The 18,496-nt window shown below is 37.7% G+C and overlaps 1 protein-coding gene across 1 annotated transcript in view; it reads left to right on the top strand.

The window, feature by feature from the left end:
* The window catches only part of COL6A6 (collagen type VI alpha 6 chain), a 111,649-nt gene that overhangs the window by 45,907 nt on the left and 47,246 nt on the right, over positions 1-18,496 (top strand). Inside the window, exons 20-23 of the mRNA XM_025376803.1 lie at positions 1,429-1,464; positions 3,380-3,442; positions 5,107-5,169; positions 16,334-16,396. Coding sequence (XP_025232588.1) covers positions 1,429-1,464; positions 3,380-3,442; positions 5,107-5,169; positions 16,334-16,396 — 225 coding nt within the window. The remainder of the gene's footprint in view (positions 1-1,428; positions 1,465-3,379; positions 3,443-5,106; positions 5,170-16,333; positions 16,397-18,496) is intronic.

Genomic DNA, 18,496 nt, shown 5'->3' with positions numbered 1-18,496 from the left:
TATTTTTCTGAATAAAAGAGAAGTGAATTGAATCAGAACAGACAAACCCATGTGCTGAAGGAAGGGAAACAGCTTATTTTCCTCCCTCTGATAGACGATTTAGGGTTTCATCTCAAGATGATTCATCAGTTTTGTAAAAATAAAATAAAGACCTCTAAGCATTTCCCCGAAATACAGTCTGTTTCTTATGTAACAATAGTGTATTGGTCCATTTTCACGCTGCTGAGAAAGACATAGCTGAGACTGGGTAATTTATAAAAAGAGGTTAAATGGAGTCACGGTTCCATGTGGCTGGGGAGGCCCCACAATCATGGTAAAGGTGAAAGGCATGTCTTACATGGTGGCAGGCAAGAGAGAATGAGAGCCAAGTGTAAGGGGAAACTTCTTATACAATTATCAGATCTCATGAGACTTATTCACTACCCTGAGAACAGTATGAGGGAAACCACCCCCATGATTCACTTATCTCCCACTGGGTCCCTCCCACAACATATGGGAATTCTGGGAGCTACAATTCAAGGTGAGATTTGGGTGGGGACACAGCCAAACCATATCAAATAGATTTTGACTGAAATAGGATTATCAGAATTTCAAGTTTGAAATACTGGCCTCTCAGAGAACATCTCAAATTTCAATCAAGACAATGTCTGATTTTATTGAATTTTGCAAATGCTGGGTTTTACTTTTACTATAACATTACTGAATGATCCTAAGTTAGACAACAAAATGCCATTGTCTCTTGATTTCCAGGTCTATGAAATATTGATCTAGAATATATCTAGACCCTACACTTACGTATGACAGTGGCAGGAAAACCCACTTGATTATGTAGCATCATTTTGATTGGATATTAATATACTGGATGGAGTAGCTTTTGAATGCTTGGGAAAATTCTTTCATTTTTCTCAGGTAAACATTGGCTTTTTAAAAATAAAATTAGTTTGGCCATCTTTATGTCTGAACTTTATTATAAAGTACATGGAGTCAATTATCCCAGTTTTTCCTCTGGCCTCCTGCCTTTTGGCTAGTTTACCCCTGATTTCTGACTTCCTTGGTAGTGCTTCAGGAAAAATAAAAGAAATAAAATTCAAATAAGTCAATTTGCAGCTTGTGAACAGCCCTAGTAAAAGTTTAATAGAGAACAAATTATTGACCACAGTCTGTTCTCATAAGTATCTGTAGATTTCAAGTGTCTATTATTTCTATTGTCAGTTATTTCAAAGAGACAAATATTCTATTGCCCTAGGATAGAAATGTAGATTTAGCAGTGTTTTGCTTTCATGGTACAGTGGAAAATTGAATGTTGTAAGCACTTTGTGGGAATTTTTATGTATGCTGGTGCCTTAAAGTGTCCATTATGAATTTAAATCATATATAAAAAAGCATTCTTTCTGAATTAAAGATATGTACCTTTTTCTTCTATTTTAGGCAGCTCATGGCAGAAGGGGACATACAGGCCCACAGGTACAACGATTTTTCCCCTTAACTCCAAATGACAAATATTGCATCCAATCAAGGAGCTGGAATAAAGGCTCTGTAAAGTCTCTAAACTTCCCCTTTTGATGATATTGGTTGTGGAATAGAATGCTGGAAAAATTTTAGGTTAAGATTTTAAGAGTTCATATTTTAAAATGATGTGGGAACTTTGGTCAAAAACCGTAAAAAATAATGGCCAGAGATGTACTTAGTACAATTACTGTTAAATTTAACTTTGCTTGGATTTTAAGTACAAACTTGAATAACTTAGTAGATGACCTTTCTTTTATGTTTTCATTTAACTTTGGAATCTTACAATTATTAAAAAAACCCATATAAGCCAAAATAATACAATAAAACTCTTGTGCAAATTGGATAGTCTGAGTATTTTCATCAAAAAGTCAGTTAAATCAAAAACCATATCCCATTCTCATTGCGCATGTTGGTGATACATTATATGTGTTTCATGAAGCTGTAATATTTATGAAAGAGTGGTTGTGACTTACAATTTTGTAAAACACACATCCTCAGATTAAAAATACAATGAGGATAAATAATCCACTCTTAATGGCAACATGGGGAGACTCCAGAATGTTAAAGATATAAAACATCTTAAAATTACCAGAGAGAAAAGATAGCTTTACTCATGAAAAGATTGACAAATTAGATTGCAGCAACTTCTGTTCAGCAATAATACATGCCAGAAAATAACAGAGTAATATCCTGAAGGTACAGTGGAAAAATAATTGTTAACTTAGAATTTTATACCTAAACTATGAGTAGTGTAAAATAGACACTTTTAGACAAAGAGAGCTTACCATCCAGACATTATGCCTCCCTCCCACATACTTTATCTGTTTCTGCTTCTGTAACAAAATACCTTAAACTGGTAATTTATAAACAACGGAATTTTATTTCTTATAGTTCTAGAGGCTGGGAAGTCCAAGATCAAGACATGAGCAGGTTCAGTGTCTAGTGAGGGCTTGCTGTTCACTCCAGAAATGGTGCCTTCTTGCTGCATCCACACATGGCGGAAGGGGCTGACAGCTACCTTGAGCCTCTTTATAAAGGCACTAATCTCTTTCAAGAGGATGGAGCCCTCATGACCTAAACACCTCCTAAAGGCCCCACCTCTTAATACTATTACATGGAGGATTAATTTTCAACATATGCATTTTGAAGAAATACACACATTCAGACTACAGCACATTTCAAGGTTGGACTTCAGCAAAAAGGAGAACCTACCCAGAAAAATGGCATGACATAAATGAAATGAAATTGGAGACAGAAGGTGTTAAATTTTTTTTCTGATTTCTAGGAAAAGTTATCTGTAAGTGCCATTTAATCACATCCAACTATATAACAACTGAAATATAAACTTAGGCTCTTCTAATAATTGCCTAAATTATAAACTTCTTGAATTATTTATGCTTTTTATAATTCTTGTCTGTGACAGAATTCAAGAACAATATGAAGAGGATACTCAACTTTTGTTCCCTAGATATTTAATTGATTTGAATATAAATATTAATATAATTATGTAAGATGCTTGAAGATTTTTGAAGAAAATGCGAACTAAATTTTGAGTGTTTTTAAGGTCACATGGCTAAGTTAGATATAATACAAATTGTATAGGAAAGGGGTGGGGACTGCATGTGTGCATGCATGCATATATATAAAGATGGAAAGGAAATATACCAGCATACTAGCTGTGGTTATCTCTGCTTGATGAGATTATAAGTTCTTATTTTCTTTGTATTTGCATTTATTTTTCACTTTTTTTTTTTTTTTTGGAAAGATCCTTCCTTGACATTGTGACTGAAAAAATATTTATAAGCTTGCAGGTAAAGGAGACAAAATTTTCAGGAAACAGTGTTAACAGATTGATACTTTCTCACCACAGGGAATAGCAGGCATCCCAGGACCAGATGGACTTGAAGGCTCCCTGGGACTTAAGGGCCCTCAGGTACATATCAAGACCAATCAGGGTGTGAGAACATAAAGAAGAATCTGGGAATGGAAAAATCTGAGGACCTGATAGAAACCCTCAAATCCCCCTTGCAGAATTCCAGATGTTTAAAGTTTTCACGGTAATAAAGTAAGGAAACGACACAGTTTGAACTCATGCAGCACTTGGTCTGCTTTAAGTTTTGTCCCAGTCAAGAAGTGAAAAGTGAATGAGCAGGCTAGGCAGTGGTCCCTGTGTACAGGGTTCAGGGTAAGTAGGATATTCCAGGGAGATCTTGAGCCAAGGAAAATGTTGAACCTCAGATCTGGGAATTGTGGTCAATTTAGCATAGTAATAGTTCAGTGTTACATATCTTGGTGCTCATGATGTAGAAAAATTGGCTTTATTCTTAGGAAAGAATTGCTCGAAAGACAGCTGGAGACATCAGCGGGGTGATCTGCAGTGCAGCACTCAGCCTGCGCTTGCCAGCTCGCTTCTCCAGGGAGCTACCTCCAGCACTTTTTCCTTTGCAAGGAACAAGCTATACTTGGCTCTTTACACTGATCACATGAGGGGTCACATGAGGGGCCAGAGAGAGCAAAATTTAGCTAAAATGTTAAGATAAGGGAAAGGAGGTCCTAGCAAATACTGAGATGAAAGAAAGGCCAGACCACAAAAAAGTTAGAACTTTTTTTTTCCTCTCCAAATTTAGTTTTGAAAGCTTAAGGAATAAGTGTACTATTTGGCATAGGCAGGACGATCAATGGTTCTGCTATTTTTCAAAGTTTTAATCCACATAGTTTAAAAAAGTAACTATTATCTGTTGGCAGCTTGTTACATGGAAGTTGAGCAAAATATCCTTAAACATCAGAAGGGAAAGTTTGTTCACATTTTGCCAAGATTCAGAGCGGTGAACAGTCTTCCCCTTGGACTTTTAGCTCTTCCTAGCTTGATTACTTTTCTTTGTTGTTGCTTTCCAGCTGAGGAAAGCTCACTGTTTTATTTTTTTTTACCTTCAAGCGAGAAATAGTTGCCACTGGGGTTGTGGGGAGGCATTTCAATAGATTGACTAGCTTTATTTCATGCTAAGGAAGTAATACTACAGCATCCCTTCTTCCATTTTATAGAAACTTACTTTTTCTTAATGGTGTAACTTAAAAGCAGAGGCAAAAACCAAACACAGCATGAAAGTTTCTCTGCATAACATATGAAAGCCACAGCTAATAGGCAGTATCACATTCCAAAAATAGAAATAGTCAGATTTCATCTTACCACATACCATATCTTGTTTATGACCAGTCTTTAGTGTGGTGATTGAGTAGAAAACTTATTTAAATGTTCTGGTTTCAGATTTATATTTGTAAGGAATATTTTTCTTTTTAACAGAAGAAATGTAGGGAAATGTAGAAAGCAATATGGAAAAGCTCAACCATTCAGTATTTTTTCCAAGCCCCAGTCAGTTTGACTGCAAATCCTCAACTGCCTAAATTTCAGATTGGACATTCATGTTCCTGCATGAATGAGAATGAGCTCCACAGGCCAGGATGGAAGGAAAGGCGTGATTGGAGCTCTCTTTCCCATTTCTGTCCATGTTACTTAGTATTTCTACTTGTAATATTCAATTTAATATTCAATGTTCTCTTTCAGGCAAAAAAAATAATGCTTTAATTCTATGTACTTAGGGCCCAAGAGGAGAGGCTGGTGTGAAAGGAGAAAAAGGAGGTGTGGGAAGTAAAGGTCCCCAGGTATGTAATGAGATAAATGATTGCATCTGATTTTGATCTTGGCTTGATATGTCTTTGTGGTTTCTTTCATGCAGGTGGAGTTATTTACTGCTTGGGAACCAGGAAAATGTATTAGGTTTGACTTCAGCTCAATGTGGTGGCCACGTCACATCATGGTCCCTCTTGCAGAGCAGGCTATCACTATCAGACACAGAGGTAGAAAATCAAGCCCTCTTTGCCTCAGCTGCTCAGCTATGTAAATCAGGTCACATCACTCCCCTGATCTCAATCCTTGTGGGGTTTCCCATCCCCACCCCACCCCCAGAACACAGCCTACTTTAGTAGTCCTCAAACTGGCTAAATATGAGAATCTCCTAGGGGAATTATAGAACATTCCACCACCTAGAACCCTTCCCAGGACACTTAAATCAGAATCTCTGGCAATGAGGCCAGGGTAGCAATAATTTAACTTCTCCCTAGGAGATCTTAATGTAGACTTAGGGTTAGGAATGACTGCTCTGCATTAGCACTGCTCCAGCTTCACAGTGCAGAAGAACCCCCTAGAGGAGATTGTTAAGTAGAGAACTTGTTAAAGTGCAGATTCTGAGTCAGCAGGTCTAGGGCAGGGCCTGAGATTCTGCACTTCTAGGGCACTCCCAGATGATGCTGATGCTGCTGGTCCAGACCACATTTTTAATAGAACGGCCCTATGTGATCTGGCCCTCATCTACCTGCTATCAATATTATTTGTTTAGCTGTTTGCCTGTCTCTCCTTCTAGATTGCAAGTTCCATAAAGGACAGGACTTTGTTTTATTACGCTCTATTCCTGGAGTCCAGAATATCAGTACCTGGCACATAGTAGAGCTCAACACATATTTGAATATTGAATCAAACAAGAAATGAATGAATGAGACACACTTGGGAATTGTGTTCTCCACTAACACTAGGGTAAAAGGAGTCCATTGCTTGTGTGGATTAGTTTAACCAGGCGGTCCAATATGCAAGTGGTTGTGTTTATCACCAGAATGTCTAAGAAAATTTAAGAGGCTATTTGCATCAACTTGTATCTCATGACACTATTTTTTAATTATAACTTTTATTTTAGGTCTAGAGGTACACGTGCAGGTTTGTTATAGAGGCAAACTGCATGTCATGGGGGTTTGGCATACATATTATTTTGCCACCCAGATAATAAGCATAGTACCAAATTAAGTATTTTTTTCTGATCCTTTCCCATCCTTTACTTTCAAGTAGGCCCCAGTGCCTGTTGTTCCCCTCTTTGTGTCCATGTGTTCTTGTTGTTTAGCTTCCACTTATAAGTGAGAACATGTAGTATTTGTTTTTCTGTTCCTGTGGTAGTTTGCTTAGGATAATGGCCTCCAGCTTCATCTATGTTGCTGCAAAGGACATGATCTCGTTCTTTTTTATGGCTGTATAGTATTCCATGATGTATATTTACTACATTGTCTTTGTCCATTCTACTGTTGTTGGGCATTTAGGTTGATTCCATGTCTTTGCTATTGTGAATAGTGCTGCAATTAATGTACACATGCATGTGTCTTTATAGGTAGAATGATTTATATTCTTTTGGGTAAATACCCAATAATGGGATTGCTGGGCTGAATGGTGATACTGTTTCAAATTCTTTGAGGTATCACCACACTGCTTTCCACAATGGCTGAACTAATGTACGGTTCCACCAGGAGTGTGTAAGTGTTCTATTTTCTCTACAACCTCACTAGCATCTGTTATTTCTTGACTTTTTAATAATAGCCATTCTGACTGTATCTCACTGTGGTTTTGATTTGAATTTCTCTAATGATCAGTGATTTTGAGCATTTTGTAATAATACAGAACTGTGTTTGATACTACAAAAAATATAAGTGTTTGTTGTGCTTCTCTCCCTGGGTTTCATGGGAGGACTGCAGGGCTCCTCTGACCTGTAGTGCAACACAGAAAGCGTTGACAGCCTGGGGGTGGGGGATGCCGCTGGATTAAAAAATGGGAATGAGGCCCCTCTGGTGAGGTCTGTGTCCATGAGGGTGAGAGGTGCGTTACAGGCATGGAGGCATCAGAAAGGGGAGGGTTGTATGGAGTGGGATTGAGCATATTTTCATATGCCTGCTGGCCATGTGTATGTCTTCTTTTGAAAATTGTTCATATCCTTTGCACACTTTTTAATGTGGTTGTTTTTTTTTTGGCTTGTAAATTTGCTTAAGTTCCTTAAGATTCTAGATATCAGACATTTGTTGGATATGTAGTTTGCAAATATTTTCTCCCATTCTATATGTTGTCTGTTTACTCTGTTCATAATTTCTTTTGCTATGTAGAAGCTCTTTAGCTTAATTGGGTCTGTCAATTTTTGTTTGTGTTGCAATCGCTTTTGTCATCTTTCTCATGAAATCCTTGCCAAGTCCTATGTCCAGAATGGTGTTTCCTAGGTTATCCTCCAGGGATTTTATGCTTCTAGATTTTACATTTAAGTCTTTAATCCATCTTGAGTTGATTTTTGTATATGGTATAAGGAAGGGGCCTGGTTTCAATCTTCAGCATATGGCTAGCCAGTTCTCCCAGTACCATTTATTGAATAGGGAGTCTTTTCCTCGCTTGTTTTTGTTGGTTTTGTCAAAGATCAGATGGTTGTAGGTGTGTGGCTCTATTTCTGGGCTTTCTATTCTGTTCCATTGGTCTAGAGTCTGTTTTTATGCTAGTACCATGCTGTTTTGGTTACTGTAGCCTTATAATATAGTTTGAAGTCACATAAGGTGATGCTTCAAGCTTTGTTCTTTTTGCTTAGGATCATCTTGGCTATTCACATTCTTCTTTGGTTCTATATAATTTTAAAATAGTTTTTTTCTATTTCTGTGAAGAATGTCATTGGTAGTTTCATGGGAATAGCATTCAATCTGTAAACTGCTTTGGGCAGCATGGTCATTTTAACAGCATTGATTCTTCCTGTCCATGAGCACGGAATGTTTTCCCATTTGTGTCATCTCTGTTTTCTTTGAGCAGTGTTTTGTAATGCTCATTTTAGAGATCTTTCACCTTCCTAGTTAGCTATATTCCTTGGTATTTTTATTTGTACATTTTTGTGACAATTGTGAATGGGATTGCATTCCTGATTTGGCTCTCGGCTTGTATGTTGTTGGTGTATAGGAATGCTACTGATTTTTGTATTTCAATTTTGTATCCTGGAACTTTGCTAAAGTTGTTTATCAGATCAAGTAGCTTTTGAGTAGAGACTATTGGGTTTTTTAGATATAAAATCTTGTCATTTGCAAACAAGGATAGTTTGACTTCCTCTCTTCATATTTGGATGCCTTATATCTCCTTCTCTTGACTGGTTGCTCTGGTCAGGACTTCCAGTACTATGTTGAATGGGAATGGTGCTAGAAGGCATCCCTATATTGTTCTGGTTTTCAAGGGGAAGGCTTCCAGCTTTTGCCCATTCAGTATGATGTTAGCTGTGGGTCATAGATGGCTGTTACTATTTTGATGTACATTCCCTCAATCCCTGGTTTGTTGAGGGTTTTTAACACGAAGGGATATTGAATTGTATCAAAAGCCTTTTCTCCATTTATTGAGATAATCAGGTAGTTTTTGTTTTTAGTTCTATTTACATGATGAATCACATTTATTGATTTGTATATGTTGAACCAACCTTGCATCCCAGAGATAAGGCCTACTTGATTATGGTGAATTAGCTTTTTGATGTGCTACTGGATTCGCTTTGCTAGTATTTTGTTGATGATTTTTACATTTATGTTCAGCAAGAATATCAGCCTGAAGTTTTCTTTTTTTGTTGTCTCTGCCAGGTTTTGGTATCAGGATGATGCTGGCCTCATAGAATGAGTTAGGGAGAAGTCCCTCCACCTCAATTTTTAGGAATAGTTTTAGTAGGAATGGTATCAGCTCTTCTTTATACATCTGATAGAATTTGGCTTTAAATCTATCTGGTCCTGGATGTTTTTTCGTTGGTAGGCTTTTTATTATTGAGTCAGTGTTGGAGCTTGTTATTGGTCTTTTCAGGAATTCAGTTTCTTTGTGGTTCATTCTTGGGAGGTTGTTTGTGTCCAGGAATTTATCTATTTCTTCTGAATCTTTTAGTTTTTGTACATAGAAGTGTTCATAATAATCTCTGAGGGCCTTTTTTTTTTTTTTTTTTTTGTATTTCTGTGGGATCAGTGGTAATGCCCCCTTTTTCATTTCTCATTGTGTTTATTTGGATCTTCTCTCCTTTTTTTGGTATTAGTCTAGCTAACTAGTCTATCTTATTTTGGCAAAGAACAAATTCCTTGATTTGTTGTTCTTCTGTATGGTTTTCTGTATCTCAATTTCCTTCAGTTCAGCTCTGATTTTGGTTATTTCTTGTCTTCTGCTAGTTTTGGGGTTGGTTCTCTAGTTCCTCTGGTTGTGAAGATAGGTTGTGTTAATTTGAGATCTAATTTTTTGATTGGGCATTTATTGCTATAAACGTCCCTCTTAACACTGTCTTATCTGCGTCCCAGAGATCCTGGTATGCTGTATCTTTGTTCTTACTAGTTTCAAAGAATTTCTTGGTGTGTGCCTTAATTTCATTATTTACCCAAAAATTTTCAGGAGCAGGTTGTTTAATTTCCATGTAATTGTATGATTTGGGGTGATTTTCTTAGCATTGATTTTTATTTTTATTTCAGTGTGGTCCAAGAGTGTGGTTGATATGATTTTTTTTTAATTTACTGAAGATTGTTTTATGTGTGATTGTGTGGTCAATTTTATGATATATACCATGTGGCGATGAGAAGAATGAATATTCTGTTGTTTTGGGGTGGAGAGTTCTGTATATGTCTGTTAAATCAAGTGTTGAGTTCAGGTTCTAAAATTCTTTCTTAATTTTCTGCCTAGATGACCTGCCTAATACTGTCATGACACTGTTTTTAAGCATGTTAATTATTACTTGTGAAGTTGCTTCTTCAAAAAGCATAAAAACTTTAAAATGTCATGGTATAAATAACTTGATGAAAATAACTATTTCGCACTCATATCCTTGAATCAATAAAAGCTTGCTGGTACCACAAATTGAAATTTTTAAAAGATGGAAATGCCAAGAAAAACATATATCATGTGATTATCTCATCTGTTGATATAAAATATGGAGATGTGAGTGGGTTGAAATCCAAAAGTCTTGCTACTTCTTTTGTTCTAGAATCCAAATTGCATCCACATGGCTGTGCAGAGCACGTCTGTGAATGAGTACCCTTTAATCTTGCTTTGGCAAGATTGGTCAAGGCCATAAATCATTCAGCCTCTTGGCATTGTCAGTTAGTCAGAATGTACCACTTCTCTCTAGTCTACGTCTTCCAGTTTTCTGGCTGGCAAACATGGTTTTTCTTTCTGTGCTTGGCTTTCTTGAAATACCATTGTCAATACAGTGAAAATGCTATTTCAAAGATGTTTACAATTTTTTATGTTCAGGACGTGGATGAATGGGGTCACAACGTTGCTGAGTCCAAAAGAAAGCCACAGAGACTAACACAATCAGATATACAAGAGAGTATTATTCTTTACTGGTTCTATAAATCCCCTGCCATAAGTTTCATATTGTTTTACAGCACACAAGGACCAGCCACTGGAGTAGAATAACATGAGTGCTTTCTCATTTCAGGATTTGAAGTTTCTCTTAGGATATACATTTGGGAAAAGATGTGATTTCTGTTGACAATATTCTGAAGGCTTATTAACTGGCATTCTGTATAAATCACATGTGGGCTAATCCAGCCAAGTATGTGACTATGATACAAAAGAATACAGTCCATGGCACAATGAAAAGGAAGAAAGAACTTTGAAAGGAATAGTGTATTCTTCTGTACCTTCCTTCATTCCCCTTTTGGTTTACCTTAACGTCCTATTCTAATTTAATCAATATCTGAAAAAATAAATAGATAAAAAAAAGAATGAAAAATCAGACACAAAAGTACAAATTTCAATTGAAGCTGTAATTATTTTTTGAATACTTATGCTTTCTTGGTGAATGAATCACTAGTGGCTTGTACAATATCAAAAAAGTTTGGGATGTTCAATGCAATTGGGAGTCCAGAGTAGAATTTCTCTTTTTGTCTTTACAAAGCATAGCATAGTGGTAAATGGTATACAGTCTGGAGCCAGACTGCCTAGGATTGATTCCTAACTTTGTACCTTACTAGCTCTGTGACCTTGGGAAATTTATGTAACCACTTTGTGCTTCAGTTTTTTGCTGTAATAATAAGGATGGTAATAGTAGCTACCTCATTGGATTGTTGTGAAAATTAAAGCATTTAATATATGTAGGTGCTTAGAAAATTGCCTGCAGTCATAAGCTGTATGTGTTTGTTATTACTACTATATTGTATCAATATACCCAATTTAATGGGGGTATTTTAGGGCTCAAAGAATGCAGGTCACCATTCCAGGAAAGGCCATGATAGTAATATAACAATATGTAACCTGTAGTAGTCAACAACTTTCATCATTCTGTATAAGCTAAGTTTGGTGGTCCGTTAACCATTCCTTTTATTCATTTAACAAACATTTACTAAGTGCTGCTTGTGTGTTGGGCCCTATTCTAGGATACAAGAATGAATCAGGTATAGACTCCAGCCTCACGTATACCCAGTCTCATAAAGGAGGCTCATACAAACAAACAATTGCCACGTGATGTGCTGAATGTTAAAAGAGAATTATACTCAAAGTAGAATGATGTGGTAAAGGATGGAGTTAAACGAGATGCGTGTATTCGGTTTTGCTGAATGAGCAGGTGTTTTCCGGGTAACCACGGTAAAGGCAGGCATTCAGAAGGAGGACAGAACCAAGTTACACAGAGATATCAAGGTGAGTTTTGGGAACCACAAATGGCTCAATGTGGTTGGAGTGTAGAATGCACGGAGAAGTATTAGAAGTTAAGGTTAAGGACTAGTACTGTCAAGATTGACATCTCAGATGTTTTGGGGGTTTTTCTTGCATTAGCTCACCATTTAATGGCCTCTTGATTTTTGTTTTCTCAGACTTAGCTGATATCTAACTTTTAAAGAAGCTGAGCATTTGATCTCCTTGTTTCTTTCCACCTTGATATTTGTTCATTGTGAGTTTTCATACATTTCCCCCACACAAATAAAAAGAAGTGACAAGGATTCCTTTTAAGTGTGGGAAGACCCTGTACCTCTTCTACCTGCCCTGCCTTATCTAATCCAAAGTCAGGATGTCCTTGGCAGTGCCCCAACCATTAAGCCTAAACTCCCAAGTGCAGTCTCTTCTGATAAGGTGCTAAGCACAATTTTCAAAAAATCATTAACCTCTAAACACTTCTTTCCTATCCTTGCTTAACACTAAAGCAGTTGTGGTTGCCAAGGGCTCTGTAACTAACTCAACATGAGAAAAAAAGTGGGACAATTAAGTCCCACTTTTGGAGGTTTGATGTGGCCCCAGCCTTATGCATCAAGTTTGGAGAGCCACATTTTTTAGAACTCCAATCTGGACTAATGCATGGATGGTAAGAGTTTGGGAATCCTGTCCCACACAAGGGCCTCAGAGCAGCAGGCATAGTGACTGGGACTTGAGTCTGTAGAGTCAGATACAATTAGGTTCAATTCCCATCTAATCCTCTTAACTGAGCAATTTGGATGTGAATGCCTTGAGAAACTGTTTTTGATCAGTAAATGGGGTTAATAACAGGCATCTCACTGTGTTGTTGTAAGAATTAAAGACTGTATTTATTTACCACTCAGCACAGTGCCTTGCACAAAATGTGAATGCTCAATAAAAGGCAGCCATTACAACAAAGCCAAAGAAGATTTGATCTCTAGCTAATGCCCTTCCCCTTTAAATGCCCTAAACTTCTCTTAACCCTCCATAGTTATTCTTGATCTCAAGTCAAGTAAGCTCTTTCACTCTTTGATATCTTTCTGGGGGTGATAACTTTTTTGTCATTCTTTTAGAATCCACCAGTGTGATTCCTTGTCTAACCAGCAGTATTTGAGCAGGTGATTTATCTGGGTAACCATTCACTGAGGCTTGAGCCCTATTCACCTAAGTCACAAACCTCACTTTGGTACTTTGCAAGATCCTGCATAGGAAACAGAATCAGGTTTTCTGATTCTCTAATGGCAAGGTCCTGTATGTGTCCAACCATCTACTCATCCAAGACTTTTTTTTTATTTTGAAAGTTCTTAAAACAGGATATCTCTCACTGTGCTTGTGTGTGTTTGAGGTAACTACACATGAAATAATCTCCCCAAATCATCCTCTGTCTCAGAATTCATGTCAGGATGAAGAATGGAGCGTAGACTTCTAGACAGATCTTCCAATTTATACCTTGCTTTTCAGGACAATTAGAATCTCTCTACTTCTTTGTACAGTGCATGAAAATTTCATATGGAAAACCAGCTAATTAAACACATTAGTTCATCTCTCTTGAGAATCTTTCCTGGGTAGATAAATGGATGAGTTGATGGGTCCTAGGTAGCCTATGATGCTCCAGAGATATGAATTAATAGGATGTGCCCATTAAAGAAGTATACAGTCTAGTCTCTAAGGAATGAGAGAGAGAAATACACTAACAATTACCTACAGAGTAGAGGAATCTGGAGGACAAGCATGAGACCCAACACAGCCAGTAAGTTTGGGTACTCTTCCTGAAACAGTGATGCTAAAAGTAGGATTTTTCAGAGGAGGGAGCTTGTACCTCTCCTTGGAGGGAAAAAAATGGACCAGCTAAGGGAAAAATTTGCATGACTGTGGAGATGTAAGACAAACATTTGATGAATCACTTGCTTTGATGTGCCTGAACATAAAGCAATGGAAGTAGTCACAGAAAATGAGGCTCCAGAGGCATGCAATTCCAACATTTTGAGGGATTTTGCATATTAAGAAGACCTTAAACTTTATTCTGAAAGATATTCAGAATTTCAGACAAAGCGGTAACATGAGCCTGACATTTTAAATCTCTCTCTAAAAACGGTGGAGAATGGATTAGAGGAAGACCTGGCTACAGCTAGGAGAGCCAAGAATTTAGGCAGGATGCGAAATGGGCCTGAAGGCAAGTAATGAGAATGGAAGAGGGAGGGGTACAGAAAGTAGACAGAGTCTACTGTGGGTTGTAGCTGAGGGGTTTTGAGAAGTGAGGTAGTGGAAGGGTCTAGGATGATTCTCAGGTTTCTGGCATGGGTCTCAATGGTAGTAAAGGGTGACACTATTCCTTTATGAAAAGAAAATGAGACTGGAAGCATGATTTAGGGTAAATATGATGGTTTGAGAATCCATTTCTATTCAATAGGATGTCCAATGGGAATTTTATTTATTTTTTTGGACAGAGTCTCACTCTATCACCCAGACTGGAGTGCAGTGACACAATTATAGCTAACTGCAGTCTTGAACTTCTGGGATCAAGTGATCCTCCTGCCTCAGCCTCCCAAGTAGTTGGCATTACAGGTGTGTGCTACCATGCCTGGCTAATTCTTGGGCTTTGTTTTGGTTTTTGGCATAGAGTCTTGCTATGTTACTCAGCCTTTTAATGCATGGCTCCGGTGTTCAGTTGAGTGGTTGGGACAGGAGAGCATGTATTTAGGAGTCATTGTGTAGAAGTGGTATGTGAATTCATAGGGGTGCCATTCAGGAAGAGGGGGTAAAGTTAGAGAGATAAGGTCAGAGGATGGAGTCCTGGGGCACACAGAATTTAAAAGGCAAATAGAATAAGGGGAGCCTTCAAAGGTTAATGAGAGGAGCCTAGAGAGGTACCAGGAAGACTATGGTAACTTGGTGTGACAGAAGTTAAGGGAAAAGTTTCAAAGAACACATGATCAAACTCAAAAAAGGTGAGAGCAAAAATAGGTCAACTGGACTGAACATGAAAGTCAAAGGAGTTAGCTCCATGGAGTGGTGGCAGTGAAAGTTAGAAGGGACTGGGTTGAGAGCTATCTATGGAGGATGACAATAATGAGAATTTTCTTTAAAGATGAAAGAAGGGGGAGAGATAGGGTGTTATGGAAAGATTATTATCTTTGTTAGTAACCAGTTTATTGTTCAACAATCCTTCCTATTAGGAAATTTTTTATGTCCAATGTATTGCTTTTTAAATTTTTTAAAAGATGAAAATATTAATGTTACTGTATTTTTGTTCTGAACGAAATAAATTTGCAAGTATCATGTTCATTACACAGAGGTTGGTTTATTTACTTTTAAATTACAACAACCATGACAAAAAAATTGTGCAAATGATTTCAGCTCACTGGGGTTGGGATTATTTACAAATACCTGTAAACAGTTTTACCAAAAGAGATTTCTCTTACCATATGTTTAGCTATCCCAAAGGAAAAATCTGATTCCAAGTGTTCATAACAGAGGAAGGCAGTTGTGTCATCTCTGAATTGGTATTTTAAAATGTTAAGTCTAAAGTTGTTCCAGTGAAATCTGCTTTCTAGAATGTTGGAAGGACTTACTTCCATTATATCTAATAGCTTTTCCATATAGATTGGTGTTATATTTATCATCTGTTTAAGTTTTGCTATGTTCTTCGATAAGATCTTAAGACTTGCTTTCTTTAGGTTTTGCGTCTTTCTTGTTAAATTTATTCTAAGCATTTCACAGTTTTTTTCTTCTTTTGGTAAGTGGGAATTTGTTTACATTTATTTTTCTAACTTATCACTAGGAAAGAGAAAATTATTTCAGAATATTTACTTTATATTACCTAAACATATCTTATGAACACTGTTTTAGTAAAGTTTCTTGAGCTTTCTAATATACATATCATATGATTTTCCGGTAAAGATCATTTTGTCTTCCAAAAAATGTTTTCTACCAAAGCCAGTCCTTTCTACCAAAGGACAAGAAGGATTATAGTTCAAGGCAAATGTCATTTGGAATGGCTTCTTTAAGTGTTAAGCATTTTAACAACATCTGTTCTTAGAGCAAAACAACCTGAAATCACTTTGGAAGAGAAAACTCACAAGGAAGCACAATTCTTTAGACAACATCTGGCATGAATTACTTTATTAATTTTCTTTTATTTACTAGTCTTTATTTGATGGTGGCAATGCTTTTTTCAGAGCAAGAATCGATGCAACCATAACTCTTCTCTCATCTGTGGTTCATTTTCCTCTTACAAGACAAAGAAAGGATTTGAAGGAAAGTTGCTTTATGTTTTGCTATATTTGCAATCCCCTTGTTTTGTTTCAGGGACCTCCAGGACCCGGAGGAGAGGCAGGGAATCAAGGCCATTTGGGAAGCCAAGGAAATAAAGTAGGTCACATTCTTTATACTCACCAAAGTTGAGGTTTTCTGCTCAAGAGAACTCTTATATTAGCCAGAGCCCTTTCAACACAAACGAGGACACATTTTCTGGTCCCTAAACCCTGGCTTGATTCTTAGAGAGCCAGCAACCTCTAAGGACGTGGGTGTGGACCTGGATGAGATCAGGGATTCCAGCTCAGTGTAATTTCAGAGGGGAGGGATACACCCTATTGGAGCTGAGGGATCTCAGGGAACAAGGGATATTCTGGGGCAGGCCTTCGTTTTTCTCTTCCAGTCTCTCTTAATTTCCTCCCGCCACCTCTTTTTTTTTTTTTCTCTTCCTTTCTTTCCTCTATTCGCACAAACTTTTGCTAAGACCAAAGGGCTTTAAGACCAAGGCACTATCCTGAGCATTCAGTTGGGCTGAAGAATCAGCTCCAGGAGAGACATCTTTGTTTTGGTCATTGATTGCACCCTCCATGCTTAGAACAGTGCTTGGCATGTAATATGTGCTTAGTAAATATTGAATAAATGAATTCGTGGGTGGCATAATATATATGACCTGAAACCAACCCCAAAGAATATTTTCATAACAATCTAGGATGTGAAATAGAGATAAGGGGCTAAAATGGAGGTTTAAATAGCATTATTAGAAGTATTTCTGGGATGGGAAAGGAGGCATCATAGAAAATACAGACTTTGAGTAGAACTTAGATGATAAAAATTTTGGCGAGCAGAGAAGGGAATGGGGGGGACTATAATGAGAAAAAAACATGTGAAGGAAGGCACAAGGTTGGAAAATCCTGAAAGAGGGAGGTACCTAGGCATGAAAAATGATCCTGTCTGGCAGGACAAAAACAACAAGAAAGTCTGTGGTGAATTTATTCAGTGGCCAGCACAGTATTATCTAAAACTTGGGAATGGAGTGGATGAACACAGCCAGACTTTTGGAAGATTTTAAATAGGCAATTCAGTGTAGAAATATTATGAAGCCTAGGCCGTGCATGGTGGCTCACCCCTGTAATCCCAGCACTTTAGGAAGCTGAGCCAGGTAGATCACTTGAGGTCAGGAGTTCCAGACCAGCCTAGCCAACATGGTGAAACCCCGTCTCTACTAAAAATACAAAAATGAGCCAAGTGTGGTGGTACATGCCTGTAATCCCAGCTACTCATGAGGCTAAGGCAGGGAGAATTGCTTGAACCCAGGAGGTAGAGGTTGTAATGAGTCAAGATATTGCCACTGCACTCCAGCCTGGGTGACAGAGCAAGACTCCATCTCAAATAAATATTATGAAGCCTGAGAGATTGAAAGCTAGGAGAACAGTTGGTACACTCTTATAGTCTCCAAGGCAAATAGTGATTAGGTGACTTAACAGGGTGAGGACTTAACTTGTGATGATTCCTTAGAACTCTTCCAATAGGGGACTGAGGCAGAGAGGAGTGGGCTAGATGACTTGGATGCTTCGTGTATGAGGGGTAACCCTATCACAGACATAGGAAAGTCATTAGGAAGAGTGGGTTTAAGAGGAAAGAAAATCACTTGGGGGGATAGCGGAAAGGGTTTAGGTATGGTTGGATATGTAAATTTCAGAGTCATTTGGATTAAAAATAACTCTTGGTGATGCCCCTTTGTAAGAAGTCCAAGAGGAAACAAGACAATTATTAGGAAGGAAGGAAAATCAACAAAAAAGCACACTAGATTTTGAGTAGAGTTCAAGAAGGGAGGTGAAGAGTATCAACTGGTGAAGAAAAGTTAAAGAGGGGAGGAGTGGAGAGGCCATGATATCTGGTGGCTAAGACATTCTAAAGAACAATTTCAAAAGTGTAGCAATTGAGAGGAGAGAAAGGGAGACAGACTGCAAAGGACCAAGAAATGTGTGAGGAGAAAATGGATTAAAATCTGTAAACTACTCTTTGGAAAACCTAGGCCTTTAAGGGGAAGAGGAAGACTACTTATACTGGCAAGGTCTAGGAAAGGTTGACGTGGGATATTGGTTTGTTTTTAATGACAGGAGAGACCAGCATGTTTATGATCAGAGGAGAAAGCCAGGGAGAAAAGAGGAGATTGAAAATGTAGGAAAGAGTAGACAGAGTAGATTATTAACAGAG

This window comes from Theropithecus gelada, chromosome 2, assembly GCF_003255815.1.
Source record: "Theropithecus gelada isolate Dixy chromosome 2, Tgel_1.0, whole genome shotgun sequence".
NCBI classification, from domain to species: domain Eukaryota; kingdom Metazoa; phylum Chordata; class Mammalia; order Primates; family Cercopithecidae; genus Theropithecus; species Theropithecus gelada.
Note: the sequence above shows the minus strand (reverse complement) of the source record. Positions and strands in the feature narration are given on the sequence as shown.